The sequence below is a fragment of the Scyliorhinus canicula genome, chromosome 11, assembly GCF_902713615.1.
Source record: "Scyliorhinus canicula chromosome 11, sScyCan1.1, whole genome shotgun sequence".
NCBI classification, from domain to species: Eukaryota; Metazoa; Chordata; class Chondrichthyes; order Carcharhiniformes; family Scyliorhinidae; genus Scyliorhinus; species Scyliorhinus canicula.
The window spans coordinates 71,277,137-71,299,714 of record NC_052156.1 but is presented as its reverse complement, the minus strand read 5'-3'; the positions used below and the strand labels follow the sequence as shown (position 1 = coordinate 71,299,714).

At 47.0% G+C, this 22,578-nt stretch overlaps 1 protein-coding gene across 3 annotated transcripts in view; it reads left to right on the top strand.

The window, feature by feature from the left end:
- LOC119973127 (protein NEDD1-like) overlaps positions 1-22,578 on the top strand; it is a 100,045-nt gene that overhangs the window by 41,431 nt on the left and 36,036 nt on the right. For 2 of the 3 annotated variants that reach the window (XM_038810711.1, XM_038810710.1), the window contains exons 8-9: positions 20,908-21,010; positions 22,467-22,574. In XM_038810711.1, coding sequence (XP_038666639.1) covers positions 20,908-21,010; positions 22,467-22,574 — 211 coding nt within the window. The remainder of the gene's footprint in view (positions 1-20,907; positions 21,011-22,466; positions 22,575-22,578) is intronic. The other variant, XM_038810712.1, reaches the window with a different exon arrangement.

Sequence of the window (22,578 nt, the reverse complement as noted above, 5' to 3'; positions counted from 1 at the left end):
TTATCAAATTTGGAACATGCTTGGGCCACTTAGAACAGCAAAAACTTTTAATGCTAATAATCCCCAACAGTTTTATTGAATCACTTTTAAAATGTTTTTAGAATGTACGGTCCATGTGAATAACAAGTTGCTCTTTAGCCTGGAATAGGAGTAGGCCACTTGGCAGCTTGAAGTTGCTTGGCTGTTCAATAATTGACGGCCTTCCTCCGTAAAACCACCTTTTCCCTCTATATATCTTGTACTTTTGATTAACAAATACTTCCAAATGAATTTAGAATCATTTGGCATTTGTAGAAGATATGGGGGGCAACATTGGATAAGGCCCATTTTTGAGCACCGAGAGTATATGTAACTCTCCTCCATCCCCAATCCCATGGGCAGCATGAAGACACAAGTGCTGTCTCCGCCTCCTCTAAATAATTTCAGCATGCCACATGAACAATGCTGCTGACCGGTTGTATGCTGAACAAGGATGTCTGTGGATAACATGACGTACAGCTAGCCTGGGCCTCTTAAAGGTAACCTGCGCTCATGGAAATAGGAGCTGCTGCAGACCATCTCGGGAATGCATGGATGGTAGGGAAAGCATGGGCAATGGCTCCCAGGTTTCCTGATGCATTGCTGTAGGTACTTGTGATGGAGATGGCGTACTCCATGTTTCTGGAGTGGGCCTTGAGGCCCTCCCCCCAGGCACAGCCTGAGAAGGAATGGTGCAGATAGCTTTGACCATTAATTCTGTGTCTGACCCCTGGGACCTAGCTGCAATGCTCTAAAAAGTTCTAAAACCTGATATGGGTGGTCAAGGTTAGGGAATGTTTTATCCCATGGCATCTGCTCGCTACTCCAGGAATATCTCTCACCATGCACGATAGTCCTATCACTCCTCCGCAAACATACTCGTGTCTGACGTTCTATCTCATCATTTCAAAAAAATTGATTCATGGGGTGTGGGCATCGCTGGCGAGACCAGCATTTATAGTCCATTCCTCGGTGCTCTTCTGAAGGTGGTAGTAAGCTGTCGTCTTGAACTGCTGCAAAGCCCGACAGTGTTGGTAGGAGAGAATTCCAGTGTATTAACCCAGTGACAAGTGAATAAATGGTGAAATATTTCCAAGTTAGGATGGGGAGTGACCTGGAGGGGAACCTCCAGTTGATGATGTTCCTAGATATCGAATGCTCTTGTCTTTCTAGATCAATGATGTGTTGCAGGATTGGCCCTCCTTTGTCTCAGTGGGCTGCAAGATTGAAATCCGACTTATTCACTAACCATGACCTAATGAATAACGTTAAATATATTTAATACACACCAAATATTTCACAAGGAATTATCGAAAATGCTTTATCATTTGTATATTAATAGAGCTATCATCAAATTCAAACAGTAAAAACAAAATAAATATTTGCACTTTTTGTCTCTGAGTGCCATGCGCTCCTTCAGTGTCCTTGTGTGCAATCTCAATTTATGCATCTCACTTCACTTGCTCTGCTTTATGTGCATGCCACTTCAATTATACCAGTTGGAAAAAATGATGTGGATGGAAAGAAGTGGAATGTGGCAACCATGTCCAAGGGCAACAGTCAACACAATGTCTTGTGGGGCACATGTGGTCCCCAGGCTGCAGTTTGCCAACCACTGTTGTAGATGGTATTGGCTGTGGGTTTGGAAGGTGCTGCCTAAGGGGCCTCGGTGAATTCCTGCAGTTCATTTTGTAGATGACACACATGACTGCCACCGTTCGTTGAAGGTGGTGGGTTGAATGTTTGTGGAAGGAGTAGCAATCAGGCGGGTTGCTCTGTCCTGGATGGCGTTGTGCTTCTTGTATTATTGGAGGTGCACTCATACAGGAAAGTGGAGAGTATTCCACTACATACCAATGTTGTCAGACTCCTATCCACTTCTCACAGTTTTAACATAATGAAACATCTCAAAGGCATTTCACTGAATGTTTATGACACCAAACCACAGAGGATGTTCAGATAATGAAAGCTTGATCAAAAAGTTTGGCTTTATGGAGTGTCTCAAAGGTAGAAACCAAGGTAGACAGGTCTATCCAGAGACTGGGGTCGAGCCAACAGCTAGGCATAACTCCGGTTGTTGTTGCAATTAGATTGCGAGTGCACAAGCAGCTAGGATTGGAGGAGCGCAAATATATTTATCTGGGTAGAGGATGTCACATTAATAGGGAGGGGCAAGGTCACAGAAAGATTTGGAAAAACAAAAATGAGAATTTAAAATTCAAGGCGTGTGATGAATATAATAAATTGTCATACTGCAAAAAGACAAACTAAAAAGTAATGTTATTAAAACCTAGGTTAGAATGCACACAGACAGTATCTTTGTTAGAGCACAGCCAGTGCTGTGATTAAAATGAGGTCAGCAGTGATTTTTGCAGGGAAGTGTTTTGTTGATGGATATTAAAAGACAGTTATTTGCAGATAGAAAACTAATGTTGTAATAGTTTGAGCCTGACTAAACAAATCAAGGCACATCTTGTAACAAGACAAAAGAATGCTGTGCGCTTTGGGTGCAGCTGGTGTAGTTAATGGGAGGAGTCAAGTCTGTTGGACAAAAGAGGTGTTTCCAGGACTCTGTTGAGCAGACGATTTTCAGTTTAGTCCTAAAAACAAGGGGCGCGATTCTCCGACCCCCACGCTGGGTGGGAGAATCGCGGGAGTGCTGGGCGAATCACGCCACAACGCCCTGGCACCCCCACGCAATTCTCTTCTCCCCCCCCCCCCCCCCCCCCAAAGCGGCGAGTCGCGTTTTGCGACAGGCCGCTCGGAGAATCGCCACTCCGGTCGAGCGGCGTTTCTCCGGCCAGTCGAATACGACCAGTTCACTCCGGCGCCAACCACACCTGGTTGCTGCCGGCGTGAACATCGCGCGACCGCTGTGTGTGGGGCGGGGAGAGGATTGAGCACCGGGGTGGGCTCAGGAGGGGTCTGGCCCGCGATCGGTACCCACCGATCGTCGGGCCAGCGTCTCTGAAAGACGCACTAGTTTCCCTCCGCCGCCCCGCAGATCAATCTGCCATGTCTTGCGGGGCAGCGGAGGGGAAGACGGCAACCGCGCATGCGTGGGTTGGCGCCGGCCAACCTGCGCATGTGGGGGTGACGTCATTTAGGCGCCGCCAGCCGCGTCATTCAGGCGGCGCTGCAGTAAAAGCTCTTTTACTGCTGCTGATGTGCTTACTTCTATGTTTGTTCTAATATAAAAGCTGTTTCCTGACCAGTGTTATCACTGCTGTGGTGCAGTAACATTTCCTCACAGCATTACCAAATTTTCTAATCCGGGATCTGAACCAAAATTAGGGTTCTGGTCCGGACCCAAAACAGTTGCTTGACCAGGAGCCAATGGTAGGGGAATGGGACTTGCTGCAAATTAACTCATGGAGAGAACTTTGGAAGGCCTCAACTTCCTGGAATGTTGGAGTGCCGTGATAATGAAGGCCTAAATGAGGATTTCCATAGTGGATAAGCTGCGATGGGTGAAATTGGACAATGTTATGACAGTAGAAATAGGTGGTCATTAATGAGTCCACGGGTATGAGGTCAAAAGCTCATCTCTGGATGATATGCAACACCAGTATTGTGAGCAGGTTGGATTAATCTCAGACTGTTGCTAGGGAGAGCAATGGTGTCAGTAGCAAATGAATAGAGTTTGTTGGAGCTGGGACTGCAAATAATATCTTTGATCCTCCCGATATTAAATTGGAAATTTCTGTTTATTCAGTACTGGATGTCTGATGAGAAATCTGACAATTTAGCAACAGTGAAGGAATTGAAAGAGGTGATGGTGAGGTGAATGTCATTAGCATACATATGAAAACTAACAATGTGCCTTCGGAGGATGTCAATGAGGGGCAGTATATAGATGGGAAAGAGGATCATCCAGTATAGATCCTTGGGGAACTCCAGAGATAACAGTGTGGAAAGGGAAGTAATTGCAAGTGATTCTCTGGCTTTGATTCAGTAAGAATATAAGAACTAGGATCAGGAGTAGGCCATCTGGCCCTTCGAGCCTGCTCCGCCATTCAGTGAGATCATGGCTGATCATTTATGGACTCAGCTCCACTTTCCGGCCCGGACACCACAACCCGTTATTTCTTTATTCTCCAAAAAACTATCTATTTTTATCTTGAAAACATCTGATGAAGGAGCCTCAACTGCTTCACTGGTCAGGGAATTCCATAGGTTCACAACCCTTTGGGTGAAGAAGTTCCTCCTAAGCTCAGTCCTAAATCTGCTTCCCCTTATTTTGAGGCTATGCACCCTAAGGACAAAGAAAATTACAGCACAGGAACAGGCCCTTTGGCCCTCCAAGCCTGAGCCGACCATTCTGCCCGTCTAAACTAAAATCTTCTACACTTCCTGGGTCCGTATCCCTCTATTTCCATCCTATTCCTGTATTTGTCAAGATGCCCCTTAAATGTCACTATCGTCCCTGCTTCCACCATCTCCTCTGACAGCGAGTTCCTGGCAGCGAGTTCCAGGCACCCACTACCCTCTGTGTAAAAACCTTGCCTTGTACATCTCTAAATCTTGCCCCTTGCACCTTAAACCTATGCCCCCTAGTAATTGTCCCTCTACCCTGGGAAAAAAGTCTCTGACTATCCACCCTGTCTGCGCCCCTCATAACTTTGTAGACCTCTATCAGGTTGCCCCTCAACCTCCGTCATTCTAGTGAGAACAAACCAAGTTTATTCAACCTCTCCTCATAGCTATGCCCTCCATACCAGGCAACATCCTGGTAAATCTCTTCTGCACCTTCTCTAAAGCTTCCACATCCTTCTAGTAGTGTGGTCACCAGAATTGAGCACTATATTCCAAGTGTGCCTAACTCAGCTGCAGCATGACTTGCACATTTCTATACTCAGTGCCCTGGCCAATGAAGGCAAGCATGCCGTATGCCTTCTTGACTACCTTCTCCACCTGTGTTGCTCCTTTCAGTGACCTGTAGACCTGTGCACCTAGATCTCTCTGACTGTCAATACTCTTGAGGGTTCTACCATTCACTGTATATTCCCTACCTGTATTAGACCTTCCAAAATGCATTCCTTCACATTTGTCCAGATTAAACTCCATCTGCTATCTCTCCGCCCAAGTCTCCAAATTATCTAAATCCTGCTGTATCCGCTGACAGTCCTCATCTCTATCCGCAATTCCACCAACCTTTGTGTCGTCCACAAACGTACTAATCAGACCAGTTACATTTTCCTCCAAATCATTTATATATACTAAAAACAGTAAAGGTTCCAGCACTGATCCCTGCGGAACACAACTAGTCAAGCCCTCCAATCAGAAAAGCACCCTTCCATTGCTACTGTCTGCCTTCTATGACCTAGCCAGTTCTGTATCCATCTTGCCAGCTCACCTCTGATCCCATGTGACTTCACCTTTTTGTACCAGTCTGCCTGAGGGACCTTGTCAACGACCTTACTGAAGTCCATATAGACAACTTCCACTGCCCTACCTGCATCAATCATCTTTGTGACCTCCTCGAAAAACTCTTATCAAGCTAGTGAGACACGACCTCCCCTTCACAAAACCACGTTGCCTCTCGCTAATACGCCACTTGCTTCCAAATAGAAGTAGATCCTGTCTCAAAGAATTCTCTCCAGTAATTTCCCTACCACTGACGTAAGGCTCACCACCTGTCGTTCCCTGGATTATCCTTGCTACCTTTCTTAAACAAAGGAAGAACATTGGCTATTCTCCAGTCTTCCGGGACATCACCTGAAGACAATGAGGATCGAAAGATTTCTGTCAAAGCCTCAGCAATTTCCTCTCTTGCCTCCTTCAGTATTCTGGGGTAGATCCCATCAGGCCCTGGGGACTTGCCTTAATCTTTTTCAAGACGTCCAACACCTCGTCTTTTTGGATCTCGATGTGACCCAGGTTATCTACACACCCTTCTCCAGACTCAACATCCACCAATTCCTTCTCTTTGGTGAATACTGATGCAAAGTGTTCATTTAGTACCTCGCCCATTTCCTCTGGCTTCACACATAGATTCCCTCCCCTGTCCTTCATTGGGCCAACCCTTTCCCTGGCTACCCTCTTGCTTTGTGTAAAAAGCCTTGGAATTTTCCTTAACGCTATTTGCCAATTACTTTTTGTGGCCCCTTTTAGCCCTCCTGACTCCTTGCTTAAGTTCCTTCCTACTTTCCTTATATTCCACCCAGGCTTTGTCTGTTCCCAGCCTTCTAGCCCTGGCAAATGCCTCCTTTTGCTTTTTGGCGAGGCCTACCAATATCTTTCGTTAGCCACGGTTCCTGAAATTTGCCATATTTATCCTTCTTCCTCACAGGAACGTGGCGGTTCTGAATTCATTTAAACTGACATTTGAAAGCCTCCCACATGTCAGATGTTGATTTACCCTCAAACATCTGCCCCCAATCTAGGTTCTTCAGTTCCCGCCTAATATTGTTATAATTAGCCTTCCCCCAGATTAGCACATTCACGCTAGGACCACTCTTATCCTTGTCTACCAGCACTTTAAAACTTACTGAATTGTGGTCACTGTTCCTGAAATGCCCCCCTACTGAAACTTCTACCACCTGGCCGGGCTCATTCCCCAATACCAGGTCCAGTACAGCCCCTTCCCTAGTTGGACTATCTACATATTGTTTTAAGAAGCCCTCCTGGATACTCCTTTCAAACTCTGCCCCGTCCAAGTCCCGAGCACTAAGTGAGTCCCAGTCAATATTGGGGAAGTTAAAGTCTTCCATCACAACAACCCTGTTGCTTTTACTCCTTTCCAAAATCTGTCTACCTATCTGCTCCTCTATTTCCCGCTGGCTGTTGGGTGGACTGTAGTAAACCTCCAACATTATGACTGCACCCTTCTTATTCCTGATCTTTACCCATATAGCCTCACTGCCCTCTGAGGTGTCCTCCCGCAGTACAGCTGTGATATTCTCCCTAACCAGTAGCTCAATTCCTCCAACCATTTTACGTCCCCCTCTATCCCGCCTGAAATATCTAAATCCTGGAACCTAGTTCTGCTTTCACCCGCCAGTGGAAACAACCTGCCCGCATCTATCCTATCTATTTCCGTCATCATTTTACATGTTACTATAAGATCCCCTGCATCCTTCTAAATTCCAACGAGTACAGTCCGAGTCTACTCAACCTCTCCTCGTAATCCAACCCCCTCAACTGTGGGATTAACCTAGTGAATCTCCTCTGCACACCCTCCAGTGCCAGTACGTCCTTTCTCAAGTAAGGACACCAAAACTGAACACAATACTCCAGGTGTGGCCTCACTAACACCTTATACAATTGCAGCATAACCTCCCGAGTCTTAAACTCCATCCCTCGAGCAATGAAGGACAAAACTCCATTCGCCTTCTTAATCACCTGTTGCATCTGCAAACCAACTTTTTGCGACTCATGCATCAAGGCAGCACGGTAGCATTGTGGATAGCACAAATGCTTCACAGCTCCAGGTTCGATTCCGGCTTGGGTCACTGTCTGTGCGGAGTCTGCACATCCTCCCCATGTGTGCGTGCGTTTCCTCCGGGTGCTCCGGTTTCCTCCCACAGTCCAAAGATGTGCAGGTTATGTGGATTGGCCATGATAAATTGCCCTTAGTGTCCAAAATTGCCCTTAGTGTTGGGTGGGGTTGCTGGGTTATGGGGATAGGGAGGAGGTGTTGACCTCGGGTAGGGTGCTCATTCCAAGAGCCGGTGCAGTCTCGATGGGCTGAATGGCCTCCTTCTGCACTGTAAATTCTATGCACTAGGACACCCAGGTCTCCCTGCACAGCAGCATGCTTTAATATTTTATCATTTTAAATAATAATCCATTTTGCTGCAATTCCAACCAAAATGGATAACCTCACATTTGTCAACATTGTATTCCATCTGCCAGGCCCCTATCTGCCAGCCCCTGACCCATTCACTTAACCTATCCAAATCTATCCTTTGCACTTTTTGCTTTACCACTCATTTTTGTGTCGTCTGCAAACTTGGACACATTACACTTGGTCCCCACCTCCAAATCATCCATGTAAATTGTGGGCCCAACACTGATCCCTGAGAGACACCACTAGTACTGATTGTCAACTAGGGAAACACCCATTAATCCCCACTCTTGGCTTTCTATTAACTAACCAATCCTCTATCCATGCTACTACTTTAACCTTAACGCCAAGCATCTTTATCTTATGTAGCGACCTTTTGTGTGCCACCTTGTTAAAAGCTTTCTGGAAATCCAGATTTACCATATCCATTGGCTCCCCGTTATCTCTCGCACTGGTAATGTCCTCAAAAAATTCCACTAAATTAGTTAGGCACGACTTGCCCTTTATGAACCCATGCTGCGCCTGCCCAATGGGACAATTTCCATCCAGATGCCTCACTATTTCTTCCTTGATGATAGATTCCAGCATCTTCCCTACGACCGAAGTTAAGCTGACTGGCCGAAAAGTACCCGCTTTCTGCTGACCTCCTTTTTTAAACAATGGTGTCGCGTTTGCTAATTTCCAATCCGCCTGGGCCATCCCAGAGTCCAGTGAATTTTGGTGAATTATCACCACTGCATTTGCAATTTCTCTAGCCATCTCTTTTAGTACTCTGAGATGCATTCCATTAGGGCCAGGAGACTTGTCCACCCATTAGCTTGCCCATCACTACCTCCTTCGTGATAACAATCGTCTCAAGGTCCTCACCTGTCATAGCCTCATTTCCATCAGTCACTGGCATGTTATTTGTGTCTCCCACTGTGAAGACCGACCCAGAAAACCTGTTCAGTTCCTCAACCATTTCCTCATCTCCCATTATTAAAACTCCCTTCTCATCCTCTAAAGGACCAATATTTACCTTAGCCACTCTTTCTTGAATATTTGTAGAAACCTTTACTATCTGTTTTGATATTCTGAGCCAGTTTACTCTCATAATCTATCTTACTCTTTATAGCTTTTTTAGTAGCTTTCTGTTGCTCCCTAAAGATTTCCCAATCCTCTAGTCTCCCATTAACCTTTGCCACTTTGTATGCTTTTTCCTTCAATTTGATACTCTCTCTTATTTCTTTAGATATCCACGGTCGATTTTCCCTCTTTCTATCGTCCTTCCTTTTTGTTGGTATATACTTTTGCTGAGCACTGTGAAAAATCGCTTGGAAGGTTCTCCACTGTTCCTCAACTGTTTCACCATAAAGTCTTTGTTCCCAGTCTACCTTAGCTAGCGCTTCTCTCACCCCATTGTAATCTTCTTTGTTTAAGCATAAGAATGGAACCAGGTAAGAGCAGTTCCACTGAGCCGGAAAACAGTGAAAGAAGCAGTGTAAGATTATAGTGAGGTCAGTTGTGTTAAAAGCTGCAGACAGATCAAGACATATAGGGAAAAATTACTCTATCACAGTCACGCAGGATGTCATTTGTGACCTTGAAGTGCTCTTCGTGAGCAGTGATGTGTGGGTGGTCATGAGAAGGAAGATGCAGAAAGGGCACATGGAAATGGGGACTCTCTTTGTGGTTCTTCCACTTCTCGCTTCTCCTTTCCGCCCAACCCTCAGTGAGAGCCCCGCATGCAAAGACCGAGCCTGCACAAGTGCAGGTGTGGGGTCCTTGTCGGGGTCCTTGTGGGTTCCAAAACCCAAAAAACATCAGCCACAGGAATCTCATCTATCAAAGCAGGGGCACAAGCAGTCCACCTCTAGCTTTGTTGGGGTAGAACCATATAGGAATAATAGAAAGCAGAAGAGCAAGGTTTATTGAGTTGTGCAAGAGTATTTTCTTGGATGTTTACAACGTGTTGGTTTTATGTTTATGAATGTTTCAATGAATCGAGCACTTGTTGAACACTTGTTGGCATGGATGATCAACCATGATCATAATGACTGGCAGCCAGAACAGGCTCTGAGGCCTGAATGGTCGACTCCCACTACTATTTGCTATGTTTCTATTAACTCCCCATTTTCCTGTCACCTTCATTGTTTCTTTCAAATTCCAAATGGACGTTCTCCATCCGGGCAACAGTGACCAGAGTGGAAGTTGATTGAAGGTTGTGAATATGAAGGGGAGAGTTTTGGTTTGTGTTGTAGTGTAGCAGGGTGCACGGGAGTGTTTAGCATTCAGCAGATACATTCCTACACTCATTAAGCCCTCCTTCAGCCCTCCTTCAGATAATCCATTGTCGACAACTCTCGCAGTTAAGTGGACCGTTGCAGCCACTCTTGCTCCATGACATTGTTCCTCTCCTGAGCAAATTGTTGTGCATGATACAGCAGAGCAATAACATTCTGAATACCCTCACTGATTACATATTTTGGAGTGTGGCCCCAGATCTTCAGCAACTAATTGGCTTGTGCTCCTGTAGCTCCTGTTTCACATTTCCTCAGCATCAGAGCCTGGTCTCCTCATGGGTGTCACCAGCCAGGAAGGAACCTTGAATCCAAGGAGCCAACCGCTCACTCAGTGAGGAGGCACAACATCCTGCGGGAGATGTGACTGTTACAGAGTGACGGTGTCCTGCCAGTTTCCAGGATACCTTGCTTAGATACCTATGGTAAGAAGTCTTACAACAGCAGGTTAAAGTCCAACAGGTTTGTTTCAAACACGAGCTTTCGGAGCACTGCTCCTTCCTCAGGTGAATGGAGAGGTATATTGCAGAAACATTTATATGGACAAAGTCAGAGATGCCAGACAACGCTTGGAATGCGAGCATTTGCGGGTAATCAAATCATTACAGATCCAGAGATAGGGGGTGATCACAGGTTAAAGAGGTGTGAATTGTCTCAAGCCAGGACAGTTGGTAGGATTTTGCAAGTCCAGGTCAGATGGTGGGGGGTGAATGTAATGCGACATGAATCCAAGATCCCGGTTGAGGCCGCCCTCATGCGTGCGGAACTTAGCTATAAGTGTTTGCTCGGCAATTCTGCGTTGTCGCGTGTCCTGAAGACCGCCTTGGAGAACGCTTACCCGGAGATCAGAGGCTGAATGCCCTTGACTGCTGAAGTGTTCCCCGACTGGAAGGGAACATTCCTGCCTGTTGATAGTCGCACGATGCCCGTTCATTCGTTGTCACAGTGTCTGCATGGTCTCGCCAATGTACCACGCTTCGGGACATCCTTTCCTGCAGCGTATGAGGTAGACTACATTGGTCGAGTCGCACGAGTATGTGCCGCGTACCCGGAGGGTGGTGTTTCCACGTGTAATGGTGGTATCCATGTCGATGATCTGGCATGTCTTGCAGAGATTGCCCTGGCAGGGTTGTGTGGTGTCGTGGTCGCTGTTCTGAGGGTTGGGCAATTTGCTGCAAACAATGGTTTGTTTGAGGTTGCGCGGTTGTTTGAAGGCAAGTAGTGGGGGTGTAGGGATGACCTTGGCAAGATGTTCATCTTCATCGACGACGTGCTGGAGTCTGTGAAGATGTCGTAGTTTCTCCGTCCCAGAAAAGTACTGGACGACGAAGGGTACTCTGTCAGTTGTATCCCGTGTTTGTCTTCTGAGGATGTCGGTGCGGTTTTTTGCTGTGGCGCGTTGGAACTGTCGATCAATGAGTCGAGCGCCATATCCCATTCGCATCCTTCCATTGAAGCAAGATCCTCCACCGGGCTACTAGGGACACAAAGGCCAGAACACCGGCCTCTTTCGCCTCCTGCACTCCCGGCTCCACTGCAACCCCAAAAATTGCACCACCCTCGATTGCACCACCCTCAATTGCACCACCCTCGACACCGTCCTTGCTACCCCCTTCCAAAACTCCCCCAGCACTGGACATGTCCAGAACATATGGGTGTGGTTCGCTGGGCTCCCCGAGCACCTAGCACACCTGTCTTCGCCCCCGAAAAGCCTACTCATCCTCGTCTCAGTCGTGGGCCCTATGCAGCACCTTAAACTGTATGAGGCTAAGCCTCGCACAGGAAGAGGAGGAATTCACCCTTTCCAGGGCATCCGCCCACGTCCCCTCCTCAATCTCCTCACCCAGCTCCTCTTCCCATTTACCCTTCAGCTCCTCCACCAAGGCCTCGTCTACCTCCTGCATTACGCGGTATACGTCCAAAATCCTCCCTCCTCCAACCCACACCCCCGAGAGCACCCTGTCCCGTACCCCACGTGGGGGCAGCAGAGGGAACCCCTCCACCTGCCGCCTGGCAAATGCCCTAACCTGCATGTACCTAAACGTGTTCCCCGGGGAGAGCCCAAACTTCCCCTCTAAGCTGTGGTGAACTTGATGGCCATTAGCAATGTGTTCCCATCTGGGCCACCAAGGAAGTTGTGTTCCTGGAGGCGAGGCTGCAGATGTCAGCAATGATTTGCCGAAAAGGTTTGGCCCCTTGAAACACTGAACGGCATAAAGTCATGGAGGCTAATCTTGCAGCTAAAACCTGTGTTGGCGGTGCCCCTCCTTCAAGCTGGAGCTTCTGTGTCCATCCCTTCTGCGCTGTGGAGTGGAATGACATATGTCTGCATAGAATGCAGCTGCTGTCATTGTTGCTCTTGATCTTGCTCCTGCTGGTGCTGTTGCTATTGCTGCTGCTCTTGTCCCTCATCAGAGATCAATGCTATAGCCGCAGATCAGAGATCAATGCTATAGCTGCATAATCTGTTTCCATACAGCAGAGAACGTTGACAGCAGGAAGTGCAAGTCAAAGTAAGTGAGTTCCAAAGTAGAAGAAATGACTTCCAAAAAGTTGGATATCATTATAAAACAATCAAAGGATGGCCTCAGACAAATCCTTTCATGTGGAATGGAATGGAAAGCAGAAATGCAATTTTTCTTTTAAGATTTTCCAGCTGTCTGTATTTTTTGATCAATGAATTCCTGCTGTATTGTACCTTGTTAACCCTGATGAGATTCCTGCAGCTCCAGAAACCTATGTACTGGTTGTTAAAGCCAGAAAGCTGGGTAAAAGGTGCAATTAATGGCAGCATCTGTGGAGAGAGAAAACACAGTTAATGTTTCTGGTCATGACCTTTCAGAACTGAGAAAACATAGAAATACAATGGCTTTTATGTAGGTATAAAAGAAAAGAGTGGGAAAAGAACAAAAGGGAAGGCCTGTAGTAGAGCAGAAGATGGGAGACATTAAATGATAAAAGAGTTGGTGGACCCGAGCCAAAGGATATCCAAAAGCAAAAATGAGGGGGTCAAGAGCACAAGAGCTGCTGCATTTTCACGAGCTTTAGCTCTGCTCGTCTTTTAATCGTTTTGCTTTATTCCTGTGCACATTTCATAATTGTCTTTTCTTGGCACATATGCTTGGTAATATGTCCCTGGATGGTCCTGATTGGAGTTTTGCTCTGAGAAGCCTGGTTCAATCATAAAGAATCCTCATGTAATTGAGGCGATTGGAATTGGCTGGGGTGGGGGCCCAGCTTGCAGTGGCATTTTTGCTGAGGACCGGGCCTGCATCTCAGCAGTGCAGTGGACTCTGGATGATGATTGCCAATGAGAGTGTTGTTCTGGATGGTGACCCTGGTTCCGTGTTGCAGGTCTTTGGTGCTCACCTTGAGGAACCGTGAAGCATCCTTGGGAGGATGGTAGAGGTGCAGGAGAGGATCTGTGCATTTGATAGAGGTCCAGCCTTTGATTTGTTGAAATCCTGCTGCATGGTGTGTCAGGAGGCAGGGGCTGGGCAAGGAGTGTCCGTGTGTCCGATTTTTGGCTGGGAGTGAGAGGCCAGTTCCCGGCTGAGGTTTAGTAATCCTGATTTTGGAGGTTGGAACGATGTATGTGGTCTTCAAGGTCTCTGGTCGGTTGGACGCCCCAGCCACTGGCCTTGTATTATCCTGTTGAGTGAAGGTGCTTCATTAGTTGAAATCCTGAGACTTGTTTGATGATCCTGTTTGTTCGAAGATCCTGTCATAGTTTTGGCCTTTTCAAGCAAGTGTTTTCAAGTGTTATTATCCTGTGTTTTGTTTTTTCAATACTCCTGGACGTTACTCCCAATGACTATGATGTTGACTATTTGTTGTCTTTATTCCTGCAGGGATGGGTGAAGTGTGAGCATGAGAGTCAAAGTTGCCTTATGTCCTGTTCTAGCAAAAAAACATATTAAGTGGATTGTGATATGTGGTCTGCACAGTTTTGCTTCTTTATGGGAGTGTATCTTGGACACCCCTTGCTGATTGTGAAAATGAATGGAGCCACAGTATGTTGGGTGTTGGGTTAGTTACGTCCTCACTGAGATTGAGGATAGCTCCCCGTTTGAGCTAATTGTTGCTGTTTTCTTATTTTGCTTCTAATTATTTTGAATTTAAGCGACACTTGTGCTGAATAATGTCCCCTTGGAACTAGAGTGGTTGTGATTTTTTTTTGTGTGGTGTGTTGAGGTTTGTAAGATGTTGACTGAATCCTGCAGTGGTACAGACGGGTCTCTTATCTGAGAGAATGTTATAAAGTTGTTACGATGCCTCTGGTGTGACTCGAAATGGGGGAGTTGTGTTTCGATACACGCCCAAAGTGGCACGAAAATCCTATACTTATCCTTAGCAAGACAACAATGCTTATTGACTCTTCTACTTACCCGGTGGGAAAGATGTCCTGTTTCTGCAGAGCCAAAATGGTTACTTAACAAGTTTTATGTGTTCTAGATCCTGTGTTAGTACATTGGGTACCCTACAGTCTTGGGAAAGAGACATGACAACTAATATTGATGAGGAGATATGGGGTAGTTTATAGAATTATGCCAATATAATTTTGGTATGCAAGAGAATGAAGGAGACTCTGTTCAAAATACTGCACCGCTTGCATATCACACTGCGTTTGAGACACAGGTTTGGTACTGCTATATCCTCGATGTGGCTAAAGTGCCTGGTAGTTGAGTGAGATTATATACACCTCGTATGGATCTGCATCAAGATTCAATTCTATTGGTCTTGTGTAGTTACGAAGCTTGAGGATATTTGGCAGAGCTTTAGAACTTGATCTTTTGTTCCTCATGCTGGGTGGCACGGTGACACAGTGGTTAGCACTGCTGCCTCACAGTGCCAGGATCCGGATTCGATTCCGGCTTTGGGCGACTGTCTGTGTGGGGTTTGCATATTCTCCCCGTGTCTACAGTGGGTTTCCTCTGGGTGCTCCGATTTCCTTCCACAGTCCAAAGATGTTCAGGTTAGGTCTATTGACCATGAACAATGCACAGGGTTACGGGATTAGGGCGGTAGAGTGGGCTGAGATAAAATGCTCTTTTGGAGGGTCGGTGCAGAATGGAAGGGCAAAATGGCCTCTTTCTGCACTGCAGGGATTCTGTAACTCTATGGATTCCATTTAGGATAATTATTGACACTAATTAAGAAAGGCTGTATTGCCTCCTAACTTTGCAGCCTGGAAAAATTATCCTCTGCTCCTGAATGTGTGCCAAGTACCCTTCAAATCAAACCTGGCATAAAATAGTCATGAACTGTATTCCTATGAATTCCTGATGTCTGTGCTCCGTTCGAAGTCTGATACATTCCGTACAGTGTGGGATCCCCTATCTCAAAGTTATAGATTCCGCTCTGATCTCCTGCAAGATTTTCCATGAGCCAGAAGCAGCACGGTGGCTCGGTGGTTAGCACTGCTGCCTCACGCCGCCGAGGACCCGGATTCGATCCCGGCCTCGGGTCACTGTCTGTGTAGAGTTTGCACATTCTCCCTGTGTCTACATGGGTCCCACCCCCACAACCCAAAGATATGGGTAGGTGGATTGACCACGCTAAATTGCCCCTTAATTGGGGGAAAAAAAGAATTGGGTAATCTTGCAAGCCTTGATCTCGCTATCCATAAAGGTGTGCCTCTTGATATGTTACTCCACCACATTTATGTGGCCTCACCCTCCGCACTCTCCTCATTTTCTGATTGACCTGTTGTCTAGATGGAGACACCTCATTCTTAAGAACTATGGCTCTGAAGTTATTCTCTCTTTCTTTGTTCCTATGTTTGCAGAAATAATTGTTCTGTATTGTACCTTTGGTGTTTTGAAAGTTTATTGTGCCATGTATAAAAAAATATATAAAACTGTTATAACCTGCCTGCTTACCATTGGCTAGGGACTAATGGCAATCCCACAGTCCTTTGGGAGTGTGAGCTTCCCCAATGAGGGGGGCGGATAAATCATTAGCAGATTCCCTGCATAAATAAAGGTGGCCAGTTTGGAACCAGCTAGAGAGGAGTGAGCAGCAAGGGAGTTGCTGCTGCTGTTGTGTGGGTATATATACATGTATGTGTTATGGGAAATAAATGTTATTTCTTTCTATCCGTCAACTCGTGCTGGATTCTTCGTGGCCCTCACAAAACAGGCATCGAGGGTTAAAGTGGATAGCTGTCTACGCTGCTGAAGCCACCTCCCTGGATTTTTGTTGGATACAGGTTGGAAGTTGTTTTTCTCTTACAGCATGCCTCTGTATGGACGTTTGGATGTTTTTGTTGCTGACTGGAAAGTTGGAACCAGTACGCACAACGGATGCATTACTATTTCTGGGCAAACAACATCACCAAAATAGTGGGCAGGTGGTCACTTTGCTCACCGCCTGCGGCCCGCATATGTTTGGGGTGATTAGGAGCCTTGCGTATCCAGCTACGCTGGACACCAAGACGTTTGTTGACCTTGTGAACTTAGTGGGGCAACATTTTAACCCAACCCCATCCACGATAGTCCAGCATTACCGGTTTAATACCGCTGAGAGGACCCCAGGAGAATCCCTTGCAGAGGTTCTATCCAGGCTACGTAGGATTGCGGAGTATTGTGACTATGGTGAGACCTTGTCAGAAATGTACGTGACCGTTTGGTTTGCGGTATTAGCAATGTGGCCACCCAGAGAAAGTTGTTAGCCGAGCCAACATTGAATTTTCAACAGGCCATTCAAATAGTATTGTCCAGAGAGAGTGCAGAACGGGGAGTGCAGGAGCTACAGGGAATTGAGGTGCACGCCTTGCGGCGCAACCCCTTCCATCCAAAAGCGTCTCCCCACACCCCTGCGGTACCCTGGGCGAGGCAACATCCGGATCGACGCCAGTAGCCGTTGGACGTTCCTTCCCGAAGGGAGCCTTCTCCAGAACCAATGGATGAAGAGCCATGTCCGTGTCGAACTTGTGGGCGCTGACCCCGTCGCGGACGCCGGTCCTGGGGGCGCCAGAGGCGCCGTCATTCCGACAGAAACTGGGGCCAGCCCAGGGGCCGTACCTTCCATTTGGATGAACCTGCTGCGACTACTCCCGAGGACGTGGAGACGGAGGACGACTGCCTGCAGCTGCATTGTGTGGCAGCTCTCCATGTGGCCCCCATTAAGGTGACAGTATGGGTCAATGGTCACATGCTTGAGATGGAGTTGGACACTGGCGCAGCGGTCTCCGTGATCGCCCAGAGGACATTCGACCGTATCAAGCAGGGTATACAGACCCTTACATTAACCGACACACAGGCCATGTTGGCCACCTACACGGGGGAACCATTGGACATTGCAGGAACTATGATGACCCCTGTTGTTTATGGACGCCAGGTGGGGCATTTCCCACTTATCGTGGTGCGCGGCCACGGGCCCAGCCTGTTTGGTCGGGACTGGTTGCGCCATTTGTGGCTGCAGTGGCAGAACATCCTCCAAACAGGTTCTGGAGGGTTGACCGAGGTGCTAGGACGGTACCCAGATGTATTCCAGCCCGGTTTGGGGAAAATAAAGGGGGCCGTAGCCCGTATCCAAGTCGAACCAGGAGCCGCACTATTTTGAGGCCGCCCGGTGCCTTACGCCTTGCTCGAGAAGGTAGAAGGGGAGCTCACTCGTTTGGAGACCTTTGGTATTATCAGGCCTGTCCGTTTCACTGACCGGGCAGCACCAATTGTACCTGTAATGAAGCCAGATGCCATAGTTCGCTTGGGCGGCGACTATAAACTCAGTGAATACGGCTTCCCAGCTCAACTGACATCCAATGCCTTGTATAGAGGATCTCTACGCGAAGCGTGCAGGCAGACTCTCGTTCACGAAATTAGATATGAGTCACGCCTACCTACAGTTGGAGCTGGACCCTGCCTCCTGGCAATATGCAACTATTAATACATACCGGGGCCTGTATGAATATACATGGTTGCCCTTTGGGATATCCTCTGCCTGCATTATTTTTCAACGCGTCATGAAGGGCACCTTGAGAGGTTTACCGCATGTCGCTGTCTACTTAGATGACGTTTTGATTACAGGGACATCAGAGCAGGAACATTTGGACAATTTAGAGGCTGTCCTTAAGCCACTTTTCAGAGGCTGGAGTCCGTTTAGGTTTCAGGCGAAGGAAGCAGTCTACCTGGGTTATCGGGTGGACCACGAAGGTTTGCACCCCGTCGCAGTGAAGGTGCGCGCAATTCAACAGGTCCCCGCCCCGACTGACACTTCGCATCTTTGTTCTTTTCTCGGCCTCGTAAACTATTGTGGAAAGTTCTTCCCCAATCTGGCAACTACGCTGGCCCCTTGCACCTTCTGCTAAAGAAGAATCACACCTGGGTTTGGGGTCAGCCGCAAGAAACCGGTTTCCGGCGGATAAAACAACAATTGTCGTCGTCTGGGTTACTAACCCACTATGATCCTGGAAAGCCTTTGTTCATCACGTGTGATGCATCCCGTATGGTATTTGGGCCGTCCCGTCCCACAAGATGGAGAACTGGGCCGAGCGGCCGATAGCTTTTGCCTCGCGCACATTGACTGCAGCGGAAAAGAAGTCCGCGCAGATTGAGAAGGAGGGCCTGGCGGTGGTCTTTGCGGTGAAATGCTTCCACCAGTATGTGTATGGCCGCCAATTCACTATCGTGACTGATCATAAGCCTCTGCTGGGACTTTTCCGAGAGGATAAGCCAATACTGTCCATTGCTTCCGCACGGCTCCAGCGCTGGGCTTTGTTGTTCGCTGCCTACGAGTATTCTCTGGAGCACAAACCAGGAACCCAGATAGCGAATGCCGATGCACTGAGCTGATTGCCTTTATCGACCTGCGCCATGTCGACCCCCACGACCGGGGAGGTGGTTGCAACCATAGATTTTATGGACTCCTTGCCTGTCACGGCATCACAGATCCGTGAGTGAACCCAGACGGAGCCAGTCCTGTCACAGGTTCGGCACATAGTCCTGTATGGTGGGCGGAATGGACAGCTCCCAGGCGTGTTGCGGGCATTTTCCTCCAAGCTGTCAGAATTTAGCGTGGAAGACTGTATCCTCTTGTGGGGGACGTGTGTGATTGTCCTGGAATAAGGACAGGAGCTGATACTAAGGGACTTGCACAATGGCATCCGGGTGTGACCAAAATGAAAATGTTGGCTTGGGTTATGTCTGGTGGCCAGGCCTCGGCACCGACATTCAGAAGGTGGCCCAAAACTGCTCCATTTGCCAGGAGCATTAGAGGCTTCTGCCGGCCACGCCCCTACATCACTGGGAATGGCCAGGGCAGCCTTGGACGGGCTTGCATGCGGATTTCGACAGCCTTTTTCAAGGATCCATGTTCCTTCTATTAATTGATGCCCAGTCTAAATGGTTAGAGGTGCATAAGATGATAGGCACAATGGCCTGCGCAACAATTGAGAAGGTGCGTTTGTCTGAAGGGAATGAAACGGGGGAGCAGAGATTACAGTGTGAAGAAGTGCCGAAATGAAAGGAGAAGTGCAGTTCCACAAGCTTCAGTTAAGCCTCATTGAAATGCTGCATTAGGCTGTGGCCAGAGATGTCAGCAAGATGGAGAATTACTGTTTTGCACTGATCAGAGGTCTTTCACAAAGAGGTTACCCAATCTGCATTTAGTTTCCCCAGTACAGAGAGGACCTCAGTGAATGCAGTATATCTAATTGAGAACTACAGTAAATGGCTGTTTCACTAAGGCGTGCTTGCAGCCTTGAATGATAAGCATAGAGAGGTAAAATATGTTGCATCCTCTTTGATGTCGTGGGAAGGGACTTGTGTTGGGACTTGTGTTCTCTATTTTGCTTTACCTGGATGGCTTGGATGCGTAGTGTTGAATAAAGAACACAAATCTTTGTTAACGAACAAAACTATAAATTTATTACACTAAGATTCGTTTACATTCCTAAAGTAGAAGGCTACTGTATTAAACTATACTATCTCTAACTTCAGAACTCTCGAGTACACAACTGCTCTCTCTCTCATGCCTCATCATCTTCTCGAACCTTCATCTGTCTGTCTGTCTTTCTGTCCCACAAGGCTCAGCGTCATCCCTTATATACTCATAGGACTAGCTCCCTCTAGTGGCTGTCTGCATGCACTTCATTAACCCTTGCATTGCCTTCATGTATGATAATACCACAGGACTGGTTGAGGAATGCACCAGGGTGCTGTGGAGGGAATGGTCCTTTGGAATACTGGGAGGGAAGCAAAAGATGTGTTTGGTTGTTGGCATCAAGCGGCAGATGATGGTGGATGATCTGGCCAATGCTGAGACAGATGAGGTGGAGGTGATGTCAAAGGGAACCTTATTATGGTTCTGGGAGGTGAGAAGGTGAAAGGGGTGAGAGCAGAACTGCGGAAAGTGGGTCAACCATGGTGGAGGGGAGGTGGTGTGGATTCTGAAGGGTACAAAAGAGCTAATTTTTCTCCAGGTTTGTTTTGCGTGGCAGCTGTTGACTTATCATACCATTCAAACCTCCTCTGACCCACCTTGTATTTATTTTCTTGTCCCATTACCACTCCGTTTGGCTCTCCACAACCACTCTTGTGCCCTTTCACAGACCTTCCCTTTCTTTTCTTATTCAACACTCTTCCAAAAGATTTTCTCCTGAGCGACAGGTAATTATGGGGCTATTACTTATTGCTGATTGTGATATTGAATTCTGAAAGTGCGCTATATTCAATGACCATATCTGTGTCAATGTTTTGATGACCATTCTCTTTTAAGCTGTATTATTTAGCTGTATTTTACTAGATAGTGCACCCCAATAAGCTTTGCAAAAAACATGAATTCTCAGTGTATGTTTTTCATTGTCTCTTTTCTCCACAGGTTGCTTGGCCCACTGCTTGGAGCAATGTGAAGGGAGGAGGCTTCAATATATCAACAATTGATACCAGTAATGAGGATGTATCTACCTTCCCCAGTGATTCCTGTAAGTGTAGTAAAGTTTGGGTCAGGATTTACTTTCATTTCCAAACAACATGATTTTTATTCCGTCCCTGACCTGTGCCCAAGTTAAATTGATATTCCACAGTAACAGATGAAGCAGGTAATCCACTCCCTGCCTGAATTCTTCTGTGGCTATGCAAACATAGTGCAAGAGGAGCAAAGAATGGTTCTCCCTGGGATTGGGTGGGTCGGACAAAAAAATATCCCCTGATTATCTTTTTTATGCAGTTCCAAAGACTACATTGGTGCATGAAAGGTTGGTTGTAGAATGGTGCATCTTTCCCTCTCCAGGAGTTCATTGCATTTAATTCATGCCGAAACTAGCCCTTGTGTTGACATGTTATTTGTTGAAGCCAACTTTTTCTTTCATGGGATGCAAGTGTCACTGGCAAGACCAGCATTTGTTTACCATCCCTAATTGCCTTTGAACTGAGTAACTCAATTTCGGAGGGCTGTTGAGTCAACTGCATTGCTGTGGGTCTGGAGTCACACGTTGACCAGATTGGGAGTCATATGTGGACCAGATTGGGTAAGGGTGGCAGATTTCCTTCCCTAAAAGACCTCAGTAAACCTGATCGGTTTTCATAGGAAGCAATGGTAGTGGTCGAGCTTTACATGGCAGATTCCCCACCCCCACAACTGCATGAAGGTGACCTGAGTTTGTGTGCATTCTTTCATTAAACTGCAATGTCTTAATTGTTTGGTGCTTTTATACTCCACAAACTGACCTGAAAATGAAGATCACTCAAAATTCTGATTGGTTCTGTTTTCAAGAAGGCAGCTCACCTTCTCAAGGCAATTGGGTATGGGCAACAAATGCTGGAGTTGGCAGTGACACCCACATCCCATGAAAGACGGAAATAGATCTTTGGTTATTTGAAGCCAACTAGTCTCTATTGCCTGGAATCTCATTGGTGCCTCAGAATGAGGAAATAATGTGTTAAAAAGATTACTGGATCTAAATTATTAAGGGCAACACGGTGGTACAGTGGTTAGCACTGCTGCCTCACAGCACCAGGAACCGGGGTTCAATTCCGGCGTTGGGTGACTGTGTGGAGTTTGCATGTTCTCCCGGTGTCTGCGTGGGTTTCCTATGGGTGGTCCAATTTCCTCCCACACTCCAAAGATGTGCAGGTTAGGTGGGGTAACGGGGATATGGTGGAGGAGTGGGTGTTATTGGGGTGCTCTTTCAGAGGGTCAGTGCAGAGGATGAAGAAGGCCGTAATCAATAGGTATTCCTCATAGATGTCAGCATGTCATTATTGACCATCAGTAACGGGACAATATTCCCATTTTTGTACCCTCAGATAATGTTTCCTCGTCCCAACCACTGCCACTATCTTCATTCTAGTCCCGATCAGCTTACCTTCATGACTTTTGCAATGTTGTTGTTCATTTTGTGGTGAAGCTATGCATCCCTGTTGGCACTTCTTTTTCAGCTACTTTACAGGTTAGCACTATCACTCCAAACAAACCTCCACAATTTAGAAAGGTAATATTTCTCGCAAGGAACAGTTTTGGAGATATCTTCTCGCCCATCAGATCAGGTAA